The 25,614-nt window shown below is 43.9% G+C and overlaps 1 protein-coding gene across 1 annotated transcript in view; it reads right to left on the reverse strand.

Annotated features, from left to right (window-relative positions):
- gbe1b (glucan (1,4-alpha-), branching enzyme 1b) overlaps nucleotides 1-25,614 on the reverse strand; it is a 202,699-nt gene that overhangs the window by 64,738 nt on the left and 112,347 nt on the right. The window contains exons 11-12 of the mRNA XM_072460189.1: nucleotides 8,486-8,596; nucleotides 7,328-7,499 (exon numbers count right to left, since the gene is read on the reverse strand). Coding sequence (XP_072316290.1) covers nucleotides 7,328-7,499; nucleotides 8,486-8,596 — 283 coding nt within the window. The remainder of the gene's footprint in view (nucleotides 1-7,327; nucleotides 7,500-8,485; nucleotides 8,597-25,614) is intronic.

Genomic DNA, 25,614 nt, shown 5'->3' on the forward strand with positions numbered 1-25,614 from the left:
ACTCACTCACTCAGAGTCACTTTTAATACTTTGGTCCCTAGGGCTGCACTTTTTCAGTGAGTTCTCCTGAAATCTTGTCCCAGTCCAGGCTTTTCACACGGGAGACTCTGTCGCTTTTATTTGTTTTGCTCATTTGCTGTCATTCTAGATCAATATTACAGAGCTAAACACATTAATGTTGTAATATCAATCTGGCATTTGCCATGTTAAGTTCGTATCCTTCATAACCACCGTTTCTGTCTCAGCACTCTAAACTGCATTCACAGCAAACCAACATGATGCTAGCAGCTAGCAGCTTATTTTAGCTAAGTTAAAGAGGAAGTTTCAGTGAAAAGGCCGAGTCCCCTTTGCCAGTTGGACTTGAACAACGAGGACTTGGAAAATTCTAACTCCAACAGGGCTTTATCACCCATAATGGAGAACCTGCCAGGCAGACTTTGCACCTACTTACCACTTCTTTGCAACACCCTGATCACACCTTCTCTTCCCCTAATATATACTACTTCCAAAATGCAACATAATTACATGGCACTACATTTGCATTTACACTGGAAATGATTGTAGGCACCTCTAGTTTGGAGTTGAATGGAACATATAATCAAGAGAAAATTTGCCTGAAAGGAAAAAGGTGATTCAATGTTGCACATGAACTATTTAAAATGTCAGTGTGTGGAACCAATGTTCCCTCTCATTTCTCATATGTCTGAGCAAACACACAAACCCCTTGGACCACTGTGAGCTACAGTATCACATTGCCAGTATATGTCCAAGTCCATCCAGTAATATCTGTTAGATTACTTTAAATGAAGTGCTTTAATCTCCTTACAATAAAAAAGACCCAAATCTGGTTCATGACTGGGTGAGAAAAATAGCTCGGGAGTTGGAGGCAGAGCAACACACTATGACACCATAATATTACAGTCATTTTACTCCTGGAAGTCCTATTAATTGCATTTCTATTTATGTTATAGACTCAGTAGGCCAGAGTTGTCTGATATCCTTCTATATAATGTCAGCTTGATTCAAGAGGTTTGTTATGTAAAACAATTGTGCGTGTGCGCTGCTCGGAGGGGACAGTGCGTGGATCATAGCACAAGACTAAAAGGATAACAAACTGTGAGGGTAATAAGACTTAAATACAAAGGGAACACTGGTTTTCAATCGTCTGTCCAAGGCTGAGGTGTAATGAGTATTTTGAGTGCTCTTCAAAGCTCCATGTTAGAGTGAGTGAGTGAGTGATATGAAGCCAGTGCTCTCCCCAAAATCTTTTAAAGGGATGGTAAATATGCCTCATAATGAAGGTACATTAAACCATCCTCATATGAGGTTGCAGAAAATGCAAGGATGGTTTAATGTACCTTCATTATTTCCAAAGGTACATGCGCCCTAAACATACGGTGTGTTTGGTGTAGAAGCCCATTCAACATCAATAATTTGAATTAATTCAGACACATCAACTCTTCTTGGCCTTTTCATCCATTGGACACAGCCTCATAGTCAGGATCATAGAAGATCAGAGTCAGATACTTTAGGGCTGAGCAGAGTTTAGTGAATTTATTTATTTGCTCCAAGAGCTGCGTCTTGAGGATTTAATTTTTTTTTTTTAAATCGTTGCAGGGTTTGTTTTGGGCCTTCTTCCGGGTTAGTGCCAGTAGTGTTCTGCCACAAAAAGCTTTTCCAAGTTTTCTGTGTCGTCCAAAGCGTTCGATGCGCGAACGCCCCAGACGCGCCGCGTCCAACACTCAAAGCGCAGGACTCGCGCCGCAAAAATGTTCAAAACACGTCGCAAAAACGCTGGACGCCCAAGACGCGCGTCCACATAGACTTTGAATGTAAACTGGACAAGTTTGACGCGGCGGTACTTGTTTATTTGAAGTAGTATTTTAATGATGGCGCTACCTAAAATATGGGATGAAGTTGGGTTTTAGGGATGGTTTATTTTCCTCCCATGTCAAATCGAATTTACCTGAAAGCGTGCATGTGCAAGGTCCAGTCTTGTACGGCTTAGGTTTGATGAAACAATAAACCGACCCAAGCGTGGTGTGTTTTGAAAGGTGACAAAGGCAAAGAGTTCTTTAAAAAAGGATCTATAATTGTGTTTCCTGATCAAAACAATCCTGCCTTGTTTCATTCACGCATCACATTCTGAACAGCTTAAACAACTGTTCAACTTTCTACATACAAAATTGAATTAGGGCAGAGTGATGTGGCCTATATATATAAAAAAAAGAAGATACCATGATATAAAAGAGTACATTTGCGAAAATATACTCGAAGATATAAATCTATACAATTTGTACAAACTTGTTTAACAACATTTAAGTAATAGTTACTGTATAAATTCTTGATTCCACTCCTTTTAAGGTTTATGTACAGTAACTCCGTGGATAACTCAGTTTTTGAAAGAAAATAAAATTCCCAAATGTTGAATCTTCTCATTTTTCATCTATATTAATGTCTTCAACTGACAGTAACTGCCTTTGGAGTTGAATAATGGCGCCACATCCTGAGGCTATTGTGAAAATAATAATATCACTTTTGTATATTTATACTGACAGAAAAGACGCTGAACATTCTGCTAATTCTCGGTTTCATTTGGGAAAGTAATTATATAGATATGAACCACAAAGACAACAGATCTGACCTTAACACTTAAACTCAGGTTTGAACTATAGGGTTTCTAGAACGTTGCGTCGCGGGAACGCAACCAACTGCCCCAAAGCAACTAACAATATGTAATGCACAATATGACATGGCCCAGCCCTAGAAACAAAGAACACTTGTTTCTGCCTCCTGCTCGTCTCTGTAAAGAAGTTATTGCCTTTGCCTGGAATGCTCCACAGTAAAATGCAATAAAAGCATTTAGTTTGCAATTATTCATGCATTTACGTTTTGTTTTTTTAAATGCTCAAAATATCTTGAACCCGTTAACTGTTATAATGACCCATCATGTTGATATTTTGCAGGCGCTTCACTCCCAACGATTTCCAGAATAGGGTTCAAACACTAATCCAAGAGTCAAGGATAAAGTCAAGGATAAAGTGAAGGCTCCAAAATATGGATTTTCTTTGTTTCCTGTTATAGAATACTTGAAGTTATAAAATGTGACTTATCCAGAGCATTTTCAAAAACGATTCCAAGCATGTCATCCACACTGCGTTTCTTTCCGCACACCCTCTATCCCATCACCCCGTGCAGTTTGCTATTGTTCTAGTGTAAATAAATGGCTTTTTCCAAGACAGGCTTGCAGAATTGATTTGCTTGCTCAAACAATTTGTACTTGCTCAGCACTGCTAAATGACTCTGCCATCATTGATCCACTGACACGCCGCGTCATCTCGGATTTACTTGATTTGGCTTCTCCCCTTCGTCTTTGTGAGTGTTTGCCCTCTGAGTGTTGACACCAAAACAGGTCACACTCTTACAAATGTTTGGATCACATTGAACAGCTTTGGGTTAGCCTCATCTGTTAGCTAAAACACAATGAACCATGAAGCGACTGGATGTATGATGGAAATGTGTGCTCAGGTAAAAACACTAAAGTGAAAAATAACGCTCCCAATAAGACACAATGTCATTTGAAAATACAGTCAGTAAATGCAGGCAGTAGTTGAGTTTGGACGAGTTAAACCACAGAACACTATGAAACAGGTTTTACACATTTTTCGAAGAGGAATTACATATCTACAATAATTGCTTGTTTGTGATTTGCTAAATTAGGATTCTTCTAGTTCATTAGTGAACGCTCACTCTTTTATTTGACAAAGCTTACGTGACATAAATGATTGCGTAGTACGTGGAAAACTTAATTATGTTTTTAATCTATGGCCCATGTACATGCATGTGTCTTTGTTTAGGCAGAGGGATAATGTGGCTGCAGGGCCATGTTGTAATTGGCCTTTCCTTTTTTTCATATTTTGTCTTTTTGGGAGATTAAAACATTATTTTTTAAATAAATACCTGAATTATTGTGCTTTAAACCTGCATTAGCCAATTTTCAAACTGCAAAAAGAGGAAGTAGAATAGGTATAGGTAATATAATCTATATTATATAGTTCATTTGACACAGCTTTGAATAAGCCACTATGTCTTTAGTGATCATTCATTTGAGGTAAGCATCACAATGCAAGGTTTGTTTTTGAGGTTATGATGAGAGAATTATTTAAATTTACTGCCATTTGGGCAAATTCAGCAGGAGGCCACCCACGGAGAAGTCAACATTGCACCTTTTTGCAATAATATTTTTTGATGAAAAGGTTTGAATTTGATAAAAACACTGGAGCCTGATTGTGTTGATAATGTATATTATACTTGACAAACACAAATCTCAATATGGTGCAAAATGGAGGGTTTGGGAGGATATTTTGAACAAAATCCAAGCAATTTCCTAGTGTATTTCTGAAGGCAAATTAACTAATACTTTGAGAAAATATGGTTATAGATTCATGATTTCTGCAAACTTCACTTGATAATCATAGGTTGGGATCAGCCCACTGTTACTTAACTCTGTTACTTAAACACTAATGTCCAATTTTATCACAAATACTAAAAAATATATAAAAAATAAGTCTACTACTACTAGCTTTCTTTACCATTTCATAGTCAAATATTTCGTCTTATATTTCCCCTTCCCCTCCATCACCTTGGTGCCTTTTACACTTGGGGCGGGGCCTGAACTATTAAAACAAAGTTGATTGTGTTATAAATGACTTACTACACCTGGGATATAAACTAGAGATACAAAGAGTATATATAAAAGCAGATGGAGGATTAACCTGTTGTCATACCATGCGATGCTTTTAGTGCATCGATGTCAAAACTGCTGCACATTAAGGTTGGCTTCATTAGAAGAAGACTGCAGCTTTCATCCATTATTGCTCTCATCAGATGATCACAGAGTTACTGCTTGTCAGTTTGACAGCAACTCTCAAAGGGAAACAATATTCTCATATTTGCTTTTTAATATTACCTTTCTTCCCACATCTCTCTGCTCAAACCCGAGAACATTGCCTGACAGATTAAGGCAAATTAAAGCAAAGTAAAATCCCTCTTCTGCCTGAAGAGTGGGTCCAGCTCCAGTCTCCTCGTGTCCGTCTGTCCGTCTGTGAGAGTCGGATCTCTCCTTCACTGGAACTCCTCCAGGTTTCTACGCTTTTTTCCCAAAGAGGTTTTTTTTTGTAGTTTTTCCTGGCCGAGAAGGAGAGTCTAAGGACAGAGGACCCTGGGACATCGTCCCTCGCCACCACAGACATTGTCTGACTTCATCGCCACCACAGACATTGTTGATTCATTTCTCCCTGTGGCCCTCAGAGGCAACTGTTGTTGTGATTTTGGGCCTTACAAAAATAAATTGATTTGATTTGATAAAAATTGTCCTATTTTTTAGCCAAATTATTCTGCAAGACTGATGAAACAGATGAGAGAATGAACACGCTCACTTCTATTACTATGACAAGGCCCTTGATCTTAATAAACTCATTTGATCATTTGGTTTTCGTTAATCCAGTAAAATAATATCATGACTTTATATTGGACATAAAAACGTTGTTCATATTATTGCTAAACTTCGTACCATTAATTATTTATTTACCTAACAATAAATTTAACTTTTGTTTATTTTCTTTGGATGTATTGCTTTGGAAATAGTTCTCTGCCTTAGCTAATGTCACAGCACTTGGAGATTCTATGAGCCCTAAACTCAGGACAAAAGCGAACACGAGTCACAGTCAGAATCTTTATTTCAATTATCTTTTATGCGACAAGGACAGTGGAACTTTTGAAAGCCCTGCATTATCAATCATTAGAATATATTAAGACTTGATGAGGAAAGAAATGAGGGATTTGAAGAAAAAGCTTTGAGATTAAAGGCTCCAGCTGCACCACAATCCAAACTATATTGTTGTAATGCTTTTGTAACACATTTGTAACTCTTTTGAGAGCGCCGACTCTAGTAAATCTATCATGAATTTGCTGATGTCACAACCTCCTTCAGAAGACGCCTTTCAGAACGCCACAACCAACAGAGCCAAAGCGCTCAACTGAAGAGGACTTACTAGAGGACTAACACTTGGAACATCCATCCATCCATTTTCTACCGCTTATTCCCTTTCGGGGTCGCGGGTGACTGGAGCCTATCCCAGTGACTTCGGGCCTTAGGCGGGGTACACTTGGAACATTTGAAGGTATTATATTTTAAACTACACATTACGGGAAAACTGATTGAAATCCGTCATGGCGTCGGACACCGTCAAGCCCGGCCCCGCCCCAGCCACAGCCATCACCATAAGCTCGGCTCCGTACACACAAGCTCTGTAGCATTGTCATGTGAACTGTTCATCCATATTTATCTCGAGCCCTCAGAGTGCGCTCGGACAGACGGCAAAATAAATATAATATATATGTGTTTATATCTATTCCATAACCACTCAAGGATTGTTCTGCAGCGCCTGAGGGCGAGTGCTCGGCTTCAGACAGAACACTGAGCTCCTAAGCGGATGTGTCTGCTCAACCTGTGTGAATAAAAGATGAGCTACAGAAGGACACTGCCACTCCGTCGTCACTGATGACCCCGTTTAGACCGGCCACAATAACATGTGCTGAAGCGTTCCAGCTGAGCACAGGACATCTTTACATGGGCTCTGCGCGGTGGACCAGAAAGCACTCAAACTTACCGTTTACCGTATGGCTCTGCGTTTAATTATTTATACTAGTTTTTGTTTTAAATGGCAATAATTACAAGTCTGTATTAGTTATGTCAGTGAAATATACCCTGAAAAACATAATAAATATGACGGATCAAGTATTTAGTCAAACTACACCTGGATTTGCCAAGCTGACATTCTTCAACTTCAACTTTATTATAATAATGGCTGAATGATTAAACGGGTATATGAAATTATGATCACAACTGTAAAATTGACTGCGAATACAAGAATCACACAAAGAACATGTTTTTAGGCATAGTATTAATGTAGAGCTTATGTTACGTAAATAATAAACTTTGGTGATTTGCTTATTATGAGCACTCACATTATGAATACTTAACGCCCACTTTCAGTCAAATTCAAATTAAAGCCAGTTCGTACAGGTCTTCAACACAAAAAGTGTCCATTTAAATATGCGCTAATAAGAAATGACCATATAATAAATCATTGCGCTCCATGTTGCTTAATTTGCAGTGTCAAATAATCCACAGACAAAGCTGCCCGCCTTCTCTCAGCCAGCATCACACACACCCACACATCACCCCACGTGTGCCTCACCTTTCACCCGACAGAGCAGCAGATCTGTACATACAAAAATGTGTGTACTCTAACAGCAGACTGACCGATAAAATTGAGGTAGCCTTCCCCTCCCAGGCCGTGCGTGAGCAGCCGGATCATCTTGTGCAGCTGGATGCCCCGGTCGATGATGGCGTTCATGGGGATGAGGGAGCTCATGCTGGTGTACATCTCTTTGTCCATGAGCCAGAAGGCCAGAGTCTTGTCCCCGACCAGCGCCTGAGCACAGGGGCACCAAACATTCAAGTTCAAACCAAGACTTGTGCCTGCTTCAGGACGTCATTGTTTTACTGGGAAGAATTCACAGATCATTTCCAAAGTCGTCACCACGGCAACGCGGCATGGGACGATACTGCCCTTCTGTGTCATAATGGCCAAAATATGTGCGATCATCATCAGCATTAAAATTGCAAACAGTTTAATGTAACGATTATAATTTGAATACGAGTTGTTTAACTAAATACCAAATGTAGTTTTTTTGTTGGCGATTATCACAATTATACAAAATGTAACAGTTATTGCTTTTTTTTATTGCGATAAACAATAAAACAAAAACTACATAATTTATTGTTCCATCCCTAATGGCAACATGCTATAAAAATGTCCAATCTTACCCTTTTCTTACCTTTTTTTCTAAAGAATGACTTGGTACTTACATGTGCCATAGAAGTCATTTTCTGAATGGTAAACTTATCTAGAGATGGAACAAGTTCTACTTAAGCCTTGTGCTTTTTAGTTTTCAGTACTTTTACAGATACATAATGTTTTATATTTATTAGGAATCAATAAGATAATCGTTATAATTGTCATAAGGAACCTAATTGATAAAAATAATAAAGTCCATGGTTAATACCCAATATCTTTCCTGCTAGGGCGGCAAAGAATCATTCCAACTAATTGCCAATTAAAAGAATCATTAACTATTTTATAAACAGTGATTTATTATCTGAACAACGCCTTTAAAGCGAATGTTGAAGACGCTTTAAAACAAAGAAAATAACATTATTAAAGAAAAAGGACAAACAAAAGTATAAACTATTAATGACGTTTGTTAATAATAAACTGGTTGTAAATAGGGATGAAACATAGTAATTGCTTAAAAAAAGAATCTCTCACATTTTGCGATCTAATTAACTAATTGCTGGAGTTAGTCGTTAGTTATAATTATTCCTTATGTGGCAGCCTTCAGCCCCTCCCCCTTGTACCTGGTCATGGCTCTCGGCGTAGGCTATGCACTTCTCTCCGTATCTCCGGTTGGTCAGCGTGTGCACAATATTACCCATGTCCCAATCTTCATCCTTCCTCTCCTTCAGGATCTGCGTGGACAGAGCAGCCGTTATTGAAAAAGCCCATGATAGATGCTCCGCTAACAGACTCATCTAGCTCTGGCCGACCGACTTTTTTCCTGCCGTTTCCACCTTTTCCCAGAGTTTCCCCTCTCAAATCAATCTGGTTTTTGACATCTTGATATCCCTGGAGTGAGTTATGTCCACCTTTGAATGGCGGTAATGGAGTTTTTGATAACTCGGGCGCGGCGCGTGGGAAGCGGGGCACCGGCGCTCCGCGAGACCCGAGATGGGCGAGGTCGCCGCCTCTCGTGGCGAACGCTTGGATTCCACAGTAAATCGGGGGAAGCGTGTAATGGATGCCCCCCGAAAGCATGTGCTCTTCCTGCCGCACAGTCGTTCTCACAGGTCATAAAGAGCAGGGGCCAGCGAGACGCGCCGCTACAGCCGCTACAGCCGCTACAGACGCCGCAGACGCCGATAGTGGATAAGGTGATGGGCTGTGACAGGGCAAAAGTTAAAAGAGTGGCGAGAGCAAAGGTGAAGCTCCTGTTGGCGAAAATTGAAGAGAAACGATCTTCTAACTTTAAAGGCCTGCGGAATTTATTTTCAAGCAGTTTATAGAGTGCTACTTATATTCTATCGAAGCTGTGAAAGAATACGTTGGATAAAATCTGCTTATTGAGAGGGCCGATATTCCACCTGCGTATGTTATATCTTGTTCTTAAGGCTTAAACTCTCAAATTTAAAACGCTTTAACCCCATTTACATTCAAAAGAGGTCTTGAGATGTTACACAGCGCTGACATTTGTGGAACAGTTTCAACCATTTGAACCAGCAAGCTTCCCGTTCGTGGGGCGATGCTTAACCCTTAGTCAAAAGCGGTGCTGTAATGTTGAAAGAAATCATAATTAGAAAGGAATAATGTATTAAAATGCAAACAGCCCTTTGCCCAGTCTATAAGAATGAGAATCAACACCTTTTTATCAGCTAAACCCCGGTATAAACAGATCAAGTCTACATTTAACTCAGAATATATATTTAATTTACCCTCACAACACAACATATTCATATTTACGGTACTTGTTCATGGACAATTCTACAAGTCAACCTAATATTATACCACCACTCATTTTAATATCAACATAAAATGGTTTGAGGCTTACAATAAAACTGCAAACAATGACCACGGTTGTCTTTTTGTTTCAGCTCTGCGTTTGAGTGGCATGTTTTAAGTCCTTCATCATCTTTAGTGTCCCGTGTACAAAAGCAGTGCTGCTCAGTGTGTTTTTCCTTCACCGAGTCAGACATCTAATACTAGTGTTCAAATATTAAAAACATGAATTATTACATGTTTTATCATTTAATAAACTAGAGGTGCATAGGATACTCTAATTTGAAACTTCTCCTGTAGTTTACTTATACAAGAACACATTTAACAACATGGCCAAAGTTGCACAGATTTGGGAATGTTAAAGGTCCCATATCATGCAAAAGCAACTTTTCATAGCTTACAGTGCTATTGGTGCCTACACATACACATTACACGTAACAAATCCTTCCAAGATTGTCAATGTTGGCGTGTGTAGGTGCTACTTCAATGACTGTTTAGGGTCTTTTACGTCTCTGTGGGAGAAAAATGTATTTGAAGAAACCGGCCTTAAAGTTACAATGTCCCAGAGAAGTCCCAGAGAGAGGATTGCATTAAATAATAAAACATCTGTATGTTCAGGTTGACCTTTTAGCATCGGCAGTCCCCTGGTAAAAAGCAGCTTACATAGCACATGGCAGACTGTTCAATATGAAACCCTAGACATAGCTCTGTGTGGTGCTGGGGGAGTCGGGGAGAGGGGCCCGGTGACAGGTGCAGCCTTGCTCCGTGGAATAGGCCCCGACAGCTGATTGACACGTCAGGAAAACCTTTATATTACTCCACACACGGCGCCGTAATCCTGGGAGTAAAGAGAGCAAACGTGCCCATCAATATGTGCGAGGTTTTCTGGCCTCTTCACCGGCGCCGTACGTCTCCTGTCTGCTCCACCGTGTCAGGCCAGTCGCACCGTCACACAACGCACACTTTTCACTCACTTTGTTCACTGATGATGAATGACATGTATGAATGACAATACAACGTCGCAATATTCACCTCACGTGTAAATTTAATTAGGGGCGGAACGGTTCACCTATTTATTTGATGAGTCGATATTTCTTACGTGCACAACACATGGAGTCGAACTCTTCTCCACGCTTCAAACTTCCTGTGTGTTTGTGAGAAGCGACGGTGACACGCGCACGCACACACACAAGCAGACACACACGCACGCGCACACACACACACACACACACACACGCACGCACACACACACAAGCAGACACGCACGCGCGCACACACACACGCGCAGACACGCACGCACACACACGCGCGCGCACACACACACGCGCGCGCACACACACAGACACGCACGCACAAGCAGACACACGCACACACACGCGCAGACACGCACACACACGTGCACGCACACACACAAGCAGACACGCGCGCACACACACAAGCAGACACGCACACACACACACACACACAGAAACACACAAGCAGAAACACACACACACACAAGCAGATACACACATGCAGATACACGCACGCAAGCAGACACACACACACAAGCACGCAAGCAGACACACACACACAAGCACGCAAGCAGGCACACACATGCAGACACACACAAGCAGACACACGCACTCAAGCAGACACACACACACAAGCACGCAAGCAGGCACACACATGCAGACACACACAAGCAGACACACGCACGCAAGCAAGCAGACACACACAAGCACGCAAGCAGACACACACACGCAGACACACACACACAAGCACGCAAGCAGACACACACATGCAGACACACAAGCAGACACACGCACGCAAGCAGACACACACACTAGCAGAGACACACACACTAGCAGACACACACACTAGCAGACACACACACTAGCAGACATACACACTAGCAGACACACACACTAGCAGACACACACACTAGCAGAGACACACACACTAGCAGACACACACACTAGCAGACACACACACTAGCAGACACACACACTAGCAGACACACACACTAGCAGACACACACACTAGCAGAGACACACACTAGCAGACACACACACTAGCAGACATACACACTAGCAGACACACACACTAGCAGACACACACACTAGCAGAGACACACACACTAGCAGACACACACACTAGCAGACATACACACTAGCAGACACACACACTAGCAGACACACACACTAGCAGACACACACACTAGCAGACACACACACTAGCAGACACACACACTAGCAGACACACACACTAGCAGACACACACACTAGCAGACACACACACTAGTAGACACACACACTAGCAGACACACACACTAGCAGACACACGCTATGTATCTGGGCCTCAGAACTCCTGCCATGGACACAATAAACAGATACCGGCTCCACCACGAGCGGCACGCACCGCCACGAGCCGCACGCGGCTCCGCTTCTCCTCCGCTGCACCGGCGTTTCCACGCCCGAACACCGGCTCCGCGCTCCCGCACCCGCCGCCCCGGAGGTCTGTACCTGGGCGAAGGTGTGGCCCCAGCCCGCCACAGGAGCAGACACGGAGAGCGGGGCACCGGCTCCACCCGGAGAAAAGCAGCCCCATACAACCAAGGTACAGCCCCGTTTCTCTGCTTTCCCCGCTCCACAGACGGGGGCGATCTGGTCACAAAACTGGACTCAAATGCGCCTTGATTGGGCTAGAGCAACGCCGGCGTCTGGTATGTGGACTGCCGCTTCTGTCCCAACGTCTTTGTTTTGTTAGTCGTTTCCATTGTTTTGTTTTGTTCCCGCGTCTCTGTGTTGTCTTCTGTCTACATCCCTGTTCCTTCACTTCATCGGACATTACTGCACCGTCCATCACTCATCTCCTCCCTCACTCCTGGACTATCTACTGCCCTAGCCGCCAGCTAACAGCTGGCTTAACACCTGCTGAGGTCCGTCATGGTATCGCGGGGCCTCCCTGCCGTGCAGACAAGGTCTGGGGCAACCAACGCCACTCACTCCACCAGCTTCAACACCCGGTCCACTGCTGCTTTTTCACAACTCTCTGCCCACCAGCTTCTAGTTAACCAGCCTCTAGCCACCGCCAACATTCTAACTGGATTACTCTCATCTGCTGCTACGTTCCATCTCCTCCTCGGACTATCACTCCCGCGCCTCCAGGCCACCGCTCCACCAACTTCTCGCCTACTCGCCTACACCGCTGCTGACCTTCACCTCCTCAACCATAACCACCGTCTCCCAGCTGCTGCTGCCTCTGCAGCTAGCTCAGCTGGGATCCTTCGCCGGCCCCGCTACATCCACAGGGGCTCTGGTCTCTCCCATAACCAACACTCCAACGACGTCTCACCTATCCCCTCACTCTGGACTAGTTTTCGCCCCCCCGTCACCCCCACCTGCCGCACTGCCAACCTCAGCAACCTCCGCCCACCCACCCCTGCGCCCCCATCCATCTCCGCGCCCCCATCCATCTCCCTTGCACTGCTGAACTGCCGCTCCCTCTCCAACAAATCACCTGTTATATCTGAACTGCTACTGGACAATAACATTGACCTGCTTCTCCTCTGTGAAACATGGCAACAGCCCCTGGACTTCTATGCTCTCAACCAAGCCACTCCCTCCAACTACACTTACACTGCCAAACCCCGCCTCTCCGGGCGTGGGGGAGGTCTTGCTGTTATTCATAAAAAATCTACATCCATCACTGAACTGAACCTCAACCTTCCATCCATCTCATCATTTGAATACCTCGCCTTCTCCCTCCCCAACTCTATCACCGCTATCCTGATCTATCGTCCCCCAAAGCCCCACCCCTCTTTCCTCACTGAATTGTCTGAACTCCTCACCATCGCATCCTCTCTCTCTGCCCGCCTCCTACTCACTGGTGACTTCAACATCCACATTGACTGCCCCAACGCCCCACTGACATCCGACTTCCTCTCTCTCCTGGACTGCTTCCATCTCACCCAACATATTGACTTCCCCACCCATACCAAAGGCCACACTCTGGACTTAGTCTGTTCCTCTCTCCTACCCATATCTAAGCCCCACCCCCTCCCCTTCCCACCCTCTGCATCCTTTTCTCCGCCCCCCTACCCTCGCCCCACAACCCCAAAAAACGCACCATCACCTACCGCAATATCAAGTCAGTCAACCCCCTCACGCTCTCCCAGCTCATATCCTCTGCTTTCCCCCCTGACTCCCCCCCCTCTTCCCCCGACGACTATGCTGTCATGCTCAACACCACCCTCTCCGACTCCCTTGACTCCGTAGCCCCTGGAAAACCTCCTCCGTCTAATACATCAACCCCGCCCCCTGGTACACCCCTGAACTCCGCACCATGAAGCAGACTGGCCGCCAACTCGAACGACTCCTCAAAAGAACCCGCCTCACCGTCCACGCCGAAGCTTTCAAATTACACATCTCCTCCTACCGTGACGCTCTCCAAGCCGCCAAATCTGCTCACCTCTCCACCCTCATCAACAGCTCCCACCGGAGCCCTCGCACCCTGTTCTCCACCGTCAACAAGCTGCTCCAGCCACCGGACATCACTCCACCCTCCTCCCCTGACCTCTGCAACTCTTTCCTCCTTGCCTTCAATGACAAAATTTCCAAAATCAACAGCTTCATGACTGCCGTCTCCATTAACTCCATCACCACCCCCACCCCTGCCCCCCCTCTCCCTGACCACCCACCCTTCCCTCCCCTCACCACCTTCTCCTCTGTTAACTCCTCTCATATCATAGACCTCATCACCGCTTCCAAAACCACCACCTGCTCTCTCGACCCCCTCCCAACGACTCTAACCAAGGCCTGCCTCCCTGCTCTCATCCCCCATCTCACCACCCTCTTCAACCAGTCTTTATCCCTCGGCCATGTTCCTTCCATCTACAAACTGGCCTCCAACACCCCCATCCTCAAAAAACCCACCCTAGACTCCGCCAACCTCTCCAACTACCGCCCCATCTCCAACCTGCCGTTCCTCTCAAAAACGCTGGAACGCATCGTCGCCGCCCAACTTCACACCCACCTCCAGTCAAACAACCTCTATGAACCCCTCCAATCTGGCTTCCGCCCACTTCACAGCACTGAAACAGCCCTGGTCAAAGTACTCAACGATCTCCTCACCTCTGCAGACTCCGGGGCCCTCAACATCCTGTTACTACTAGACCTCAGCGCAGCCTTTGACACTATAAACCATTCCATCCTCCTACAAAGGCTGCGCCAACTGGGTGTTGAGGGCTCTGCACTTGACTGGCTCACATCCTACCTCACCAACAGGCAAGAGTTCATTTCCCTCTCCGGTCACTCATCCACCCTCTCCCCAGTAACGCAGGGGTCCCCCAGGGCTCAGTCCTCGGCCCCCTCCTCTTCATCTGCTACATCTTCCCCCTTGGTCACATCCTCCGCCAACTCAACCTGGACTTTCACTGCTACGCTGACGACACCCAGATATACCTCACCACCAAATCCACCCAAAACCCTCCCCTCAGCCACATCGAAACCTGCATCTCTACAATAAAATCATGGCTCACTCTCAACTTCCTCAAACTGAACAATGACAAAACAGAGCTCCTCCTCATTGGCACCAAATCCACTCTCAATAAAACTGGTCCCTTTTCACTCAGCATCGACACCTCGACCATCACCCCCTCTACCCTGGTACGCAATCTCGGTGTCATCATGGACCCCACCCTCTCCTTCACTCCCCATGTCAGCCACATCGTCAAGACCTCATACTTCCACCTCCGCCGCATCGCCAAAATCCGACACTGCCTCACCCTCCCCGCTGCTGAATCCCTCATCCATGCCTTCATCTCCTCCCGCCTTGACTACTGCAACTCCCTCCTCACTGGCATCTCCTCCCATTCCCTCCATAGACTCCAAATGGTCCAAAACTCCGCTGCCCGCCTCCTCACCCACACCCGGTCCCGTGATCACATCACTCCCGTTCTCCGCTCTCTCCACTGGCTCCCCATCAAGCAGCGCATAAACTTTAAAATACTCCTCCTCACCTTCAAAGCTCTTCACCACCTTGCCCCCCCCTACCTGTCTGACCTCATCCCCCACCGCCCCACCCGAGCTCTCCGATCCTCCTCCTCTCTCACCCTGGCTGCACCAACATCCCGACTCAAAACTTTTGGCGACAGAGCATTCTCCCGAACAGCACCCCGACTCTGGAACTCCCTCCCCCAACATGTCCGCCACTCTCCCTCACTCACAACATTCAAATCCCGCCTAAAAACATACCTCTTCACCCAAGCTTATGACCTCCCCTACCCCTAGCCTCCTCTACCCCATTGCCTACTCTACCCCCTGTTACATCCCCATCTTTTTCTCTCTACTTCTTCTGTCTTGTTCATTTTATCTGTATATTAATGTGTATTGTACGTGTTGTCCCCCCTGTCTGTAAATACCCCCCCCCCCCTTTTTTTATATATGTTCAGCATCTTTGGGTCACTGAAAAGCGCTATATAAATAAAGGTTATTTTTAATTATTAATAATAATTATTTTTATTTTTATCATCATTATCATCATTATCATCATTATCATCATTATCATCATTATCATTATTATCATTATTATCATCATTATCATCATTATCATTATTATCATTATTATCATTATTATCATCATTATCATCATTATCATTATTATTATTATTATACTTCTGTAATGTACTATTGGCAGCAGGAAAGAAATTGATGACACAAACCTGACCAACGACCAAGGACTGGACTGACATGACAGACATCAGGCAAATGAAAAAACAACAACATTTGGACAGACTTTGGACTAAATAGGACTTTTGTTTTTTTACTTAATTGTGCCGTGATTTGTTGGTATTTATGTTTTGTTGATGTCTACTTACATTTGATTTAAACTTTTCTGTTATGCTATGTTCCATCTGTTTATAGAAAAATATAAAAGAAAAAAGATATAAAAGAAAAAAGAAAAGAAACTTAATTAAAAAAATTGTGGTGAATGGAATTATAAGCCAAAGTACATTTCCTTAACACATCGTAACACGACTCTGCAAAACATTTTAATGATAAACTTTAGCACTTTCCAATGACCCGCAGCCCATCGGCGGGATAAGATAAAGAATGAACAGCCTTGTCATGCCAGAGCATCTCCTCTTAATCACGTCATTGAGATATGTAAGAGACATTTCATGGTCAATACAAATTAGATCTGTGCGAAAATGAACTGAATGTACCCGTTTTGAAAGGAGATGAATCATTAATATGCCTGTGACCTTCTGCAAAATGAATCATAAACCCTGTTTCGAACGTGAAACACAAACAGAACGGAGTCTGGAAATATGTTAATGAAGCTTTTACTCCAGGACTCATGAAAAACCTAATATATGTACAGAATACTTGAATTGATCATTTTGCGCCTCTTTAAATGAAGGTTTTAAGTAATATTTTATGAGATGGATCGGTCTTTTTTTGAGTTTTGTTAACAGCGTGCCCAAAAACTGTTTATTGGACACACCTTAATCTAATTAGTTCAAAAGTTCACAAAGTAAAGTACATATGTATTTGAAAGGAGTCTTAGAAATCATTGTTAACGTAGTGAGATTGAAATAATCTATGACAATCTGATAACATTTCTTTGTAGCTGTCAAAGTAGTAAAAAAAATAATCTTTGTCTCATAAAGCATTATTATATATAAATTAAAAAAGGCTTACGAGGCTGAGCAAAATAATATGTCCGTTTGCCGTAACCCGACCGACCCGGTATATAACTAGCAGACTGGGAAGAAAAAAAAAAAAGAAAAAAAAAAATCAGCATTTTGTTGAAAAAACGTCAAAATCTTTTATTTTTCAATTATTTCGCCGACTCACCTACCGGTCTTTCCAAAACTGCCGTGTCGAATGTTTTTATCACGCTGGTAAATCTATCTTTCATCCCAAAGGACTGATAACGCACTGCACAACACATGTGCGACTTCATATTCAGTCCTCCACATGCGTCTGTAACAAAACAGAACGCGCTTAAGTGTCGTTATATTGCTTTATACAAGTTGGTTTGCCTCTGTCGGCGCCACTGAAGTGTCCATCCATCCATCCATCCATCCAGTGGATGGATGGATGGATGGATGGCGTACAAAAGGTTGATTGAAATATCTTAAAATTGTGAGATTTTGTCTCACGATCGGGTTGAAGCCTGACCCCTGGACTGTTGAAGCCTGACCCCTGGACTGTTGAAGCCTGACCCCTGGACTGTTGAAGCCTGACCCCTGGACTGTAGAAGCCTGACCCCTGGACTGTAGAAGCCTGACCCCTGGACTGTTGAAGCCTGACCCCTGGACTGTTGAAGCCTGACCCCTGCCCCTGGACTGTTGAAGCCTGACCCCTGGACTGTTGATGCCTGAACCCTGGAGGTCACTCAGAGGCAAAAAATGGCAAAATTTGGATCTTTTATTTTGCCTTCAAAGTAAAAAAAATAAGAATTTGCCTACCGTTCGACCCACTTGAAAAATGTTCACTCGGGTTACAGCAAACAGACAATTTATTTGGGGCAGCCTAATATGCATCTATTTTTAATCACAGGCATCTAAAACAGACAAGAAATCGGTACATTTTAACAAATTCCTGATGATTTGTGAAAATATCGTCTGAATATCGTTATCGAGAATGCATGAGAATATTTAGCTCTCATCAAGAGATTGCTCAGTCTCAGTTTTCCCCACCTAACTACGTAAGAGAGCAACAAACTAGACTTAAAAACATGTTAGAAATCAAACCAAAACTGGCATAAAGCTTAATATTCTGAGCTCAAATCTTTACAGTATTTGTGTGCCAGCTGCCTTTGCTTTCAAGTAAGACCCGACACTTTACACTTTCCTCATGAACCATTACAATTCTGTCCGACCAGGGAGCAATTAACGTGGGAGTGTGCCTGTCGGAGCGAGGGCCGCGTGACTGACATCTCCCCAACCGGACCCCGCTGCAGAGCTGTTCTTCCCGCCGACCGCCACTCCCGCTCCCGCCCCCCAGACACTTCATTTCATCACTGATAATGAGGCGCACAAATCTTACTTTACAAGCCCGCTGTCGCCGACCAGAGCGGCCCGATTAATTAGGCCGGGACAGAAGTAAAATATGTATGTGTGAAAAGAGGAGAGGGAAAACTGCGCGGCGGTGCTACGTGAGGTCACTGGGCTGGCGGTTCGACATGCTTGGACGGGCTGGTGGTGGTTGTAGCCGTGGTTGCGGGTGAGGAAAGGATCAAGTGTCGAGTTTGTGTCTTGGAGTTAGTCAAGTTTCGAAGTGGTGGCAAATAACAATCAATCGACTACTTGTGACTCGTCAATTATAAAAATAAATAAAATCACAGTATATTTATCATCGTTATTTGGACTATACAGACACGAAAAGAACATTATTATATCAAAATGTCAAAAAAGTGATTTCAGACTTTCCTCAATAAGTTTAAACGTTATTATTCTTTATCTAGACACCTTCAGTCAGCATCTTCCAACATTTATTTGGTTATTAATGGTCTCAATGTACAAAAGAAATAAAAAATGGGTTGACTGGTAATTAAACAATAACCAAGGGTCTGCCACTGTTTTTGTGGAGATGTTATTGCCTTGAATATTCCACAGTCAAGTATTAAAGGACAAACATTCTGCATTATTTGTATTGTTATTAGCCTTGAAACATGCTCTCGAGAACCTTCTACAACTACTGAAAGCTTTACCTTACTTTACACTATTACAGTACATTACCTTAGACTCAGGATTTGTGAAAGCCACTGGAGTGCTGCTCGGTGCTCACAAAACTGGGTCAGTGTTTCAGAGGCTCTGAGGGGAAAGGACTTACTAAACAGGATTCATCAACTCAAAAGCGTCCATCAAAATGTTTGGTATGTTCCTTTAAACTTATCTACCTTCATGGAAACAAGCGTGTCAGGTTACAGGTGAGCTCTGTGGAAAGGTGACCATGTTCAAAGTAAGAATGCTGTGGAGGCCATGGAGAAAAGCTGGCGGCCACCTCTCCGCAAGAAAAGTTACACAGTACATCTATAAATAACAAAAGTATAATTTAACAGCATGACTAGCTACAAAGGCAGTTCAAAGTTTGTGTTCTCCATCATCCCAGACGCTTCATTAAAGTGACAAGTTTATACCGCTGCACTTTGCCAGTTACTTTCCTACAGTCTGGATTAGTCATTGTAAGGCTCAATTATCTCGCACGAGGCGTTAGGTGTTTGCGTTACCATGGCGACCCGCTCTCTTCCGCTGCAGAGGTGAACGCTCGGAGCAGGTGTGGAACTTCCATCACTCCGAAGATCAAACCAAACGCCTCGTGTTTTTGGAAAAGGAATGAACTCCCCGCCCGCACAAATGTCTCGCCCGCTAGCTTGGTGCACGTCCATGTTTGTGCTGTAATAAGAACAAATAAAGAACTCCACCATGTTTTAATAAACCTTATGCCACACTAGAGAGCGGCCCGAGAGTATAATTAATAACGCCAGACGGGATGAAAGGGAAATGCTTCCGTTAAAAGGAGCCAAGCACGGCGCAGGGGATGTCGAACCGTGTGGGCGCCCTTCTAAAGATGGCCGCCAACGCGCTGAGGAAACAAGCTGCGGCCCCTCGTGACTTGCCAGGAGCCAGTTTTATGTGATCTTATTGCACTTTAAAATACTATGTCATCAGAATGTTCAAAATTCTTGAGGCAAAGTGAAGTAGACCATAAAACAATTTCAACAATTAACTGACATCAGATTATATACTTATCTTTGCTTTTCTATTACAAAAGGATAATATATAATTTGTTGTTGTTGCTTTTAATGGCGGCTGGCAGCCAACTGCAAAGGTGCATTTACCGCCATCTACGTTATTCTTTAGACTTTATTCTTTAGACTTTAGAACTCTCAGTTGTACACCATTTGTGACTGACCATACGTAAAACCGTGTAAAAGTCGGCACAGACGAAACCGTGCAAAACAGGGTTTTAGCATTTAATTTTTTTTTTAAACTGGCCCGACCGCCACGCGATGTTGCAGAGACATGTCAGCCAAGACAGTCCTACAACATCCAGAGACTTTAGGTACTCAGGGCGGATCTCATCCACCCCCGGAGCCACTGAGGAGTTTACGAACAACCTCAGTAACTTCAGCTTGGGTGATGGACGAGATTAAGGGAATAAGGAGGTCCTCAAAGTATTCCTTCCACCGTCCGACGACATCCCCAGTGGAGGTCAGCAGGTCTCCACCTTCCGTCTTGATGAAGCACTGCTTCCCCCTCCTGAGGCGCCGGACCCAGAATTTCTTTAGGGCCAACCCCGGGTTTTTGCCTCTGCGACAGCACAAGCTGGGGCTCGCTTGGCCTGCCGATACTTGTCAATGACCTCAGGAGACCTACAAGCCAGAGTGGCCTGATAGGCCTCCTTCTTCAGTCTGACGACATCCATTACTTCCGGTGTCCACCACCGGGTTCGGGGGTTGCCGCCACGACAGGCACCGGAGATCTTGCAACCACAGCTCCGAGCAGCCGCATCAACAATGGAGGCGGAGAACATGGTCCACTCGGACTCAATGTCCCCAGCCTCCCCCGGGACATGGGAGAAGCTCTCCTGAAGGTGCGAGTTGAATACCCTACTGACAGAGGGCTCCACTAGACGTTCCCAACAGACCCTCACAATGCGCTTGGGTCTGCCAAGTCTGTCAGGCTTCCTCCTCCGCCAGCGGATCCAACTCACCACCAGGTGGCGATCGGTTGACAACTCTGCCCCTTTCTTCACCCGAGTGTCCAAGACACACTGGAGGTCTGATGACGCGACAACAAATTCGATCATTGACCTCCGGCCTAGGGTGTCCTGGTGCCACATGCACTGATGGACACGCTTGTGCTTGAACATGGTGTTCGTTATGGATCTCTGTTCAATTCAATTAAAATTTTGAATAAACAAATTATGTAAAGTAGTAAATGGCTTTAACTGTACATTTTGTTTTTCATTTGTCCAAACCACCTTCATATGTGCGATTTTCAGTGGTTAATCCCAGTTTCATCTTTGAAATTGTATCAAGTTCCACTTCACTTCTGCTTTTTTCTTTACAAACTTTAAAGGTCTATAGTGAAAGACTTTCCATGATCATTTCTATGGCTGTGATATGTCAGTGCCAATTCAGGCCAAAGCGTAGTCTGTGCATCTGATCGAATTTTTAAGTTATGTAAAATCATGCAGAATGAAGGATGAAGACACGTCTCAATGCTCAGGGGCGGTGCCAGGGGAGGCAAAGCAGCCCCCTCCAACCGCCTCTGCGTATGACCTAATGGGTCAAGAGGTCACACAGAGTGGGCGTCCTTCTAAGGATGCTTAATGCAGTTATTTGCCTTCAGCCTTATTGCATGTTTTTAAGATAATCATCTTGATCTAAAGAATTTACACCATGGAGGACAGAAAAGAGTTTTGGAGTACTTTCTTGAAAGCTGGGGTACCTGACTTTTGTCAGTTTTCCCCAAAGAGTATTGTAAACACTGAGATTTGTGACAAAATGAGGCTGATGCTCGCTGTCTGCAAGTAATAATGAAGTATGTAATTTCTCGTCAAGCTGGAAGTAAAAGCCAAAAGCAGCGCTCCAATCGGCTTCGCTTGGGTGGTCCACCCCAGTTTCACTTCAGTCTAATAAAAAGCTCTTCTAATACTGTGCACGCGCTTCAAATGATTGCATACAATAACTATGTTTGTATTTATCTAATATAATGTAATTGAAGAAAAATCAACCCAACATAGAAAAAAAGAAGAAAAAACAACACTCAGTCTCTTGTGCCGGCTGAGATTTTCATTCAATTAAAATAAAAACATGCGGGGAGCTAGACACCGAAAATGGAGGACAATTGGCTGGAAGGTCGTTGGAGTTGAGAGGAGCCGTGGGAAATTCTCCCTCTAAACCGATTCAATTACATCTCAATCTGTGGAGGCTGCGGGGCTGGGCGCTTGTTAGATTAGCAGGGCTTGGGTAACACCATCCATTAGGAGTGACGGCAGTTTGTGGCCATAATCAGAGGGAATCATAGCGACTGGAGCCTTATCTAGGGCCTCCAATTAGGATATCTTAATTTTGCACAGCCTGTTGGACCTGAGCGGTGTGTTCAGCCTGTAAATGAGTCCTCTCAGTCAGTCAGGCCGAGGACAAAGCCCAGCGTGAGGCCGCTCCGAGGGAGGCATCCGTGCATGTCCGACTATAAATAAACACATCTATTAGCGCTTTGCTTCTCCTGCCTCTGTTACTGCAGTTATGTCTTTGAGAAAACACAACTTTATTTAGCCATCTGCTAAATACACAAAGAAACAACCTTTTTTTTACATATTAATGGGAGCATAGGTGCATCTAGTGGTCAAACAACGGGGTGAAGATGCAAAAAAAAGAAGCAATAACCGTAGAAGATTTAAAAAGTAAATTAAATATTGTACAGTATATATCTGGAAAAGAAGCTAAACATAAATAATGCTAAATGTTTACACCATTTCTTTCCAATAACACAACAAAGCCATCCTTTTGAGCTTGAAGTTAGCAATGTCAATGAAATCGAGAAGCCATTTTTGTGTTGTCAGCTACTTAAAAATTATGAATTGATAAACTAATAGGGCAGGGATGATACACTTTTGTCACGAAGCGATACATATCCCTGATACAATATATGTTGTGATTTCGATATACTGTGATACATGATATATTACGTATTGCAATGCTTTACCTACAAAAACAGTATTAGAAACTGCAATATATTTCCTGAAATATTAAAATTTCCGAGAGTGATTAACGGTAAATCAGTCTAGAATGTTTCATTTTTAATTCATCTGCACCAAAGCTGATATTAACAATACTGATGCAAACACAAGTACAAGTTAAAAGTTTCACAAGTTTTACACAATTCTTACAATATGCTTTTTTTAACCGGTGAGTTTACTTTGCACATTGATAACCTTTTAGCCCCGTTTCAACTAAGTGTTTGCAAAACACTCCCTGACTCCGGTCATTAACTCTGGTCTGTCCAATAGGTCAGGGGTCCCCAACCACCGGGCCGGGGACCGGTACCGGTCCGCAAGGCGTTTGCTACCGGGCCGTACAAAATAATCCATCAGTGACAGCATCTTCTCTGACGTAACTTTGGCCTGTTCCTCATGACACTAATAAGCTTATCTGTGGATATATCATGAAACGCCTTATAGGAAATTGCCAATGAAATCCATTAAATATAATGTACAAGTATATTATATCTCTGCTCTTGTCCTGCGTGAGAACATCACTGATACGTGCATTATACATGATACGTCATCGCGGATGCATCGCATCAAACGCGCTGCCCGAAAGTAGAACCACAAGCCAGCGAAAATGAGTTAAAAACAAAATACTTTGGAGAGCATTTTTGCAAAGGGGAAAAGGCAAAGTGAGGAGCAGACGAGGAGCAGACGAGGAGCCAGTGGGGATTTTGGAGGACACGTCTCCTGTGCCAGAATTCTGCAACTGCGACGCGATCACCTGTTTTTACTTTTACAAGAGTTTGAGCGCTACTTCCCGCGCCGTGACGGCAACAAGACAAAACTACGGAGCAGACGGGACTTAAACACACTGCGGGTGTCATTGTCTCCCATCACTCCTGATGGGACCATCTCATGCACAGAAACACTCGCATGGCCCCCACTGATTCAGCGTGTGGCGAGTTGTAATTTTTATGCACTTATTTTTGCCATATCATATTTATCTGATGAGCTTCCACCAGTCAGAAGAACAGTGAGAACACATGTAACTGTACGTTATGTTACTCCAATTCGGATCTGTTGGTATGGCACACTTATTAATGTACAAACGCGTCTTTTCCGAGCTGAATCGAATGGAAGCCTAAGCCCCGCCCACTTCCGAGCAAGTTAACCTGACCGCGACAAACTGGCACACCGGTCCGAGAAAATAAAACCTACATTATTCCGGTCCGTGGTGCAAAAAGGTTGGGGACCCCTGCACTAGTGTGTCCTCTGTTGTCGACTTGGCCGTCTCTGACCACTACTGTGTGCTTTTTAATACCACTGGGTTAATTGAGCGGGAGACGTCTGTGAACTCTGTGGAAGACAGTCAGAGTCCGCCCCATTCTCTCCCGGGTCAACACGGAGACACTGATGTATGCTTTTATCACCAGTCCTATAAAACTGCAATGCCCTGAAAAGAGTATTTCAGGTTAATAATTACTACAGAATTCAGAAGCACCTGTCTGGGCTAACACCTCGGGGGCGGGGCCAAATCACACCAGTTTTAAAATCTCTGCATTGGTTCCTTGTGTGTTTTATGATCGCTTTTAAAGGTTCTTTTACAGTTTTTAAATGTCTTAATGGTCTTGGTTCTTCTCATCTTTCAGAACTACTTTTCCCACACTCCGCTCCTCCGGCAGCAGGATCCTAATCATTCCCAAAGTCAGGATACACACGCACGGCGAAGCGTCATACCAGTTTTACGGCCCTCATTTATGGAACGCCCGTTGGAGGAGCTCAGGGCCCCAGAGAATGTTTAGGTTTTTAAGGGCAGGCTCAAGACCCACCTTTTAAGCGTTGGCATTGATTAATTAAAATGAATAGTGGAGCGGATAGAAGAAATGTCATAGTGTCTTCAGGCGAAACACTTGACCCACACTGCCTCGTATGGATCAGGTGTGTGTGTGCATGGTGGTGGTCGGGGGGGCCGATGGCCCAGATTGGCAGCCTATTATCATAATTATTATATTTATTCTATCTATTTGTTCTATCCAATTATTTTAAGCTTTAAATGTATTGATGACCTTTATTCTATTTCCACCCAAAGTTTTATTGAGAATATTTCAAAGTTCTTAGCTTCTACCTATCCATTTTGTTAGTACTTATTTTAATAATTGTATCCATTTTAGGATCTCCAGTGTTTTTCCTCTGAGGGGCCCCTCTTTTCCGGTTTAAAACCT

This window comes from Eucyclogobius newberryi, unplaced genomic scaffold, assembly GCF_026437365.1.
Source record: "Eucyclogobius newberryi isolate DKJ021-1_F unplaced genomic scaffold, fEucNew1.0.hap1 SCAF_10, whole genome shotgun sequence".
In the NCBI taxonomy this organism is placed as follows: Eukaryota; Metazoa; Chordata; class Actinopteri; order Gobiiformes; family Gobiidae; genus Eucyclogobius; species Eucyclogobius newberryi.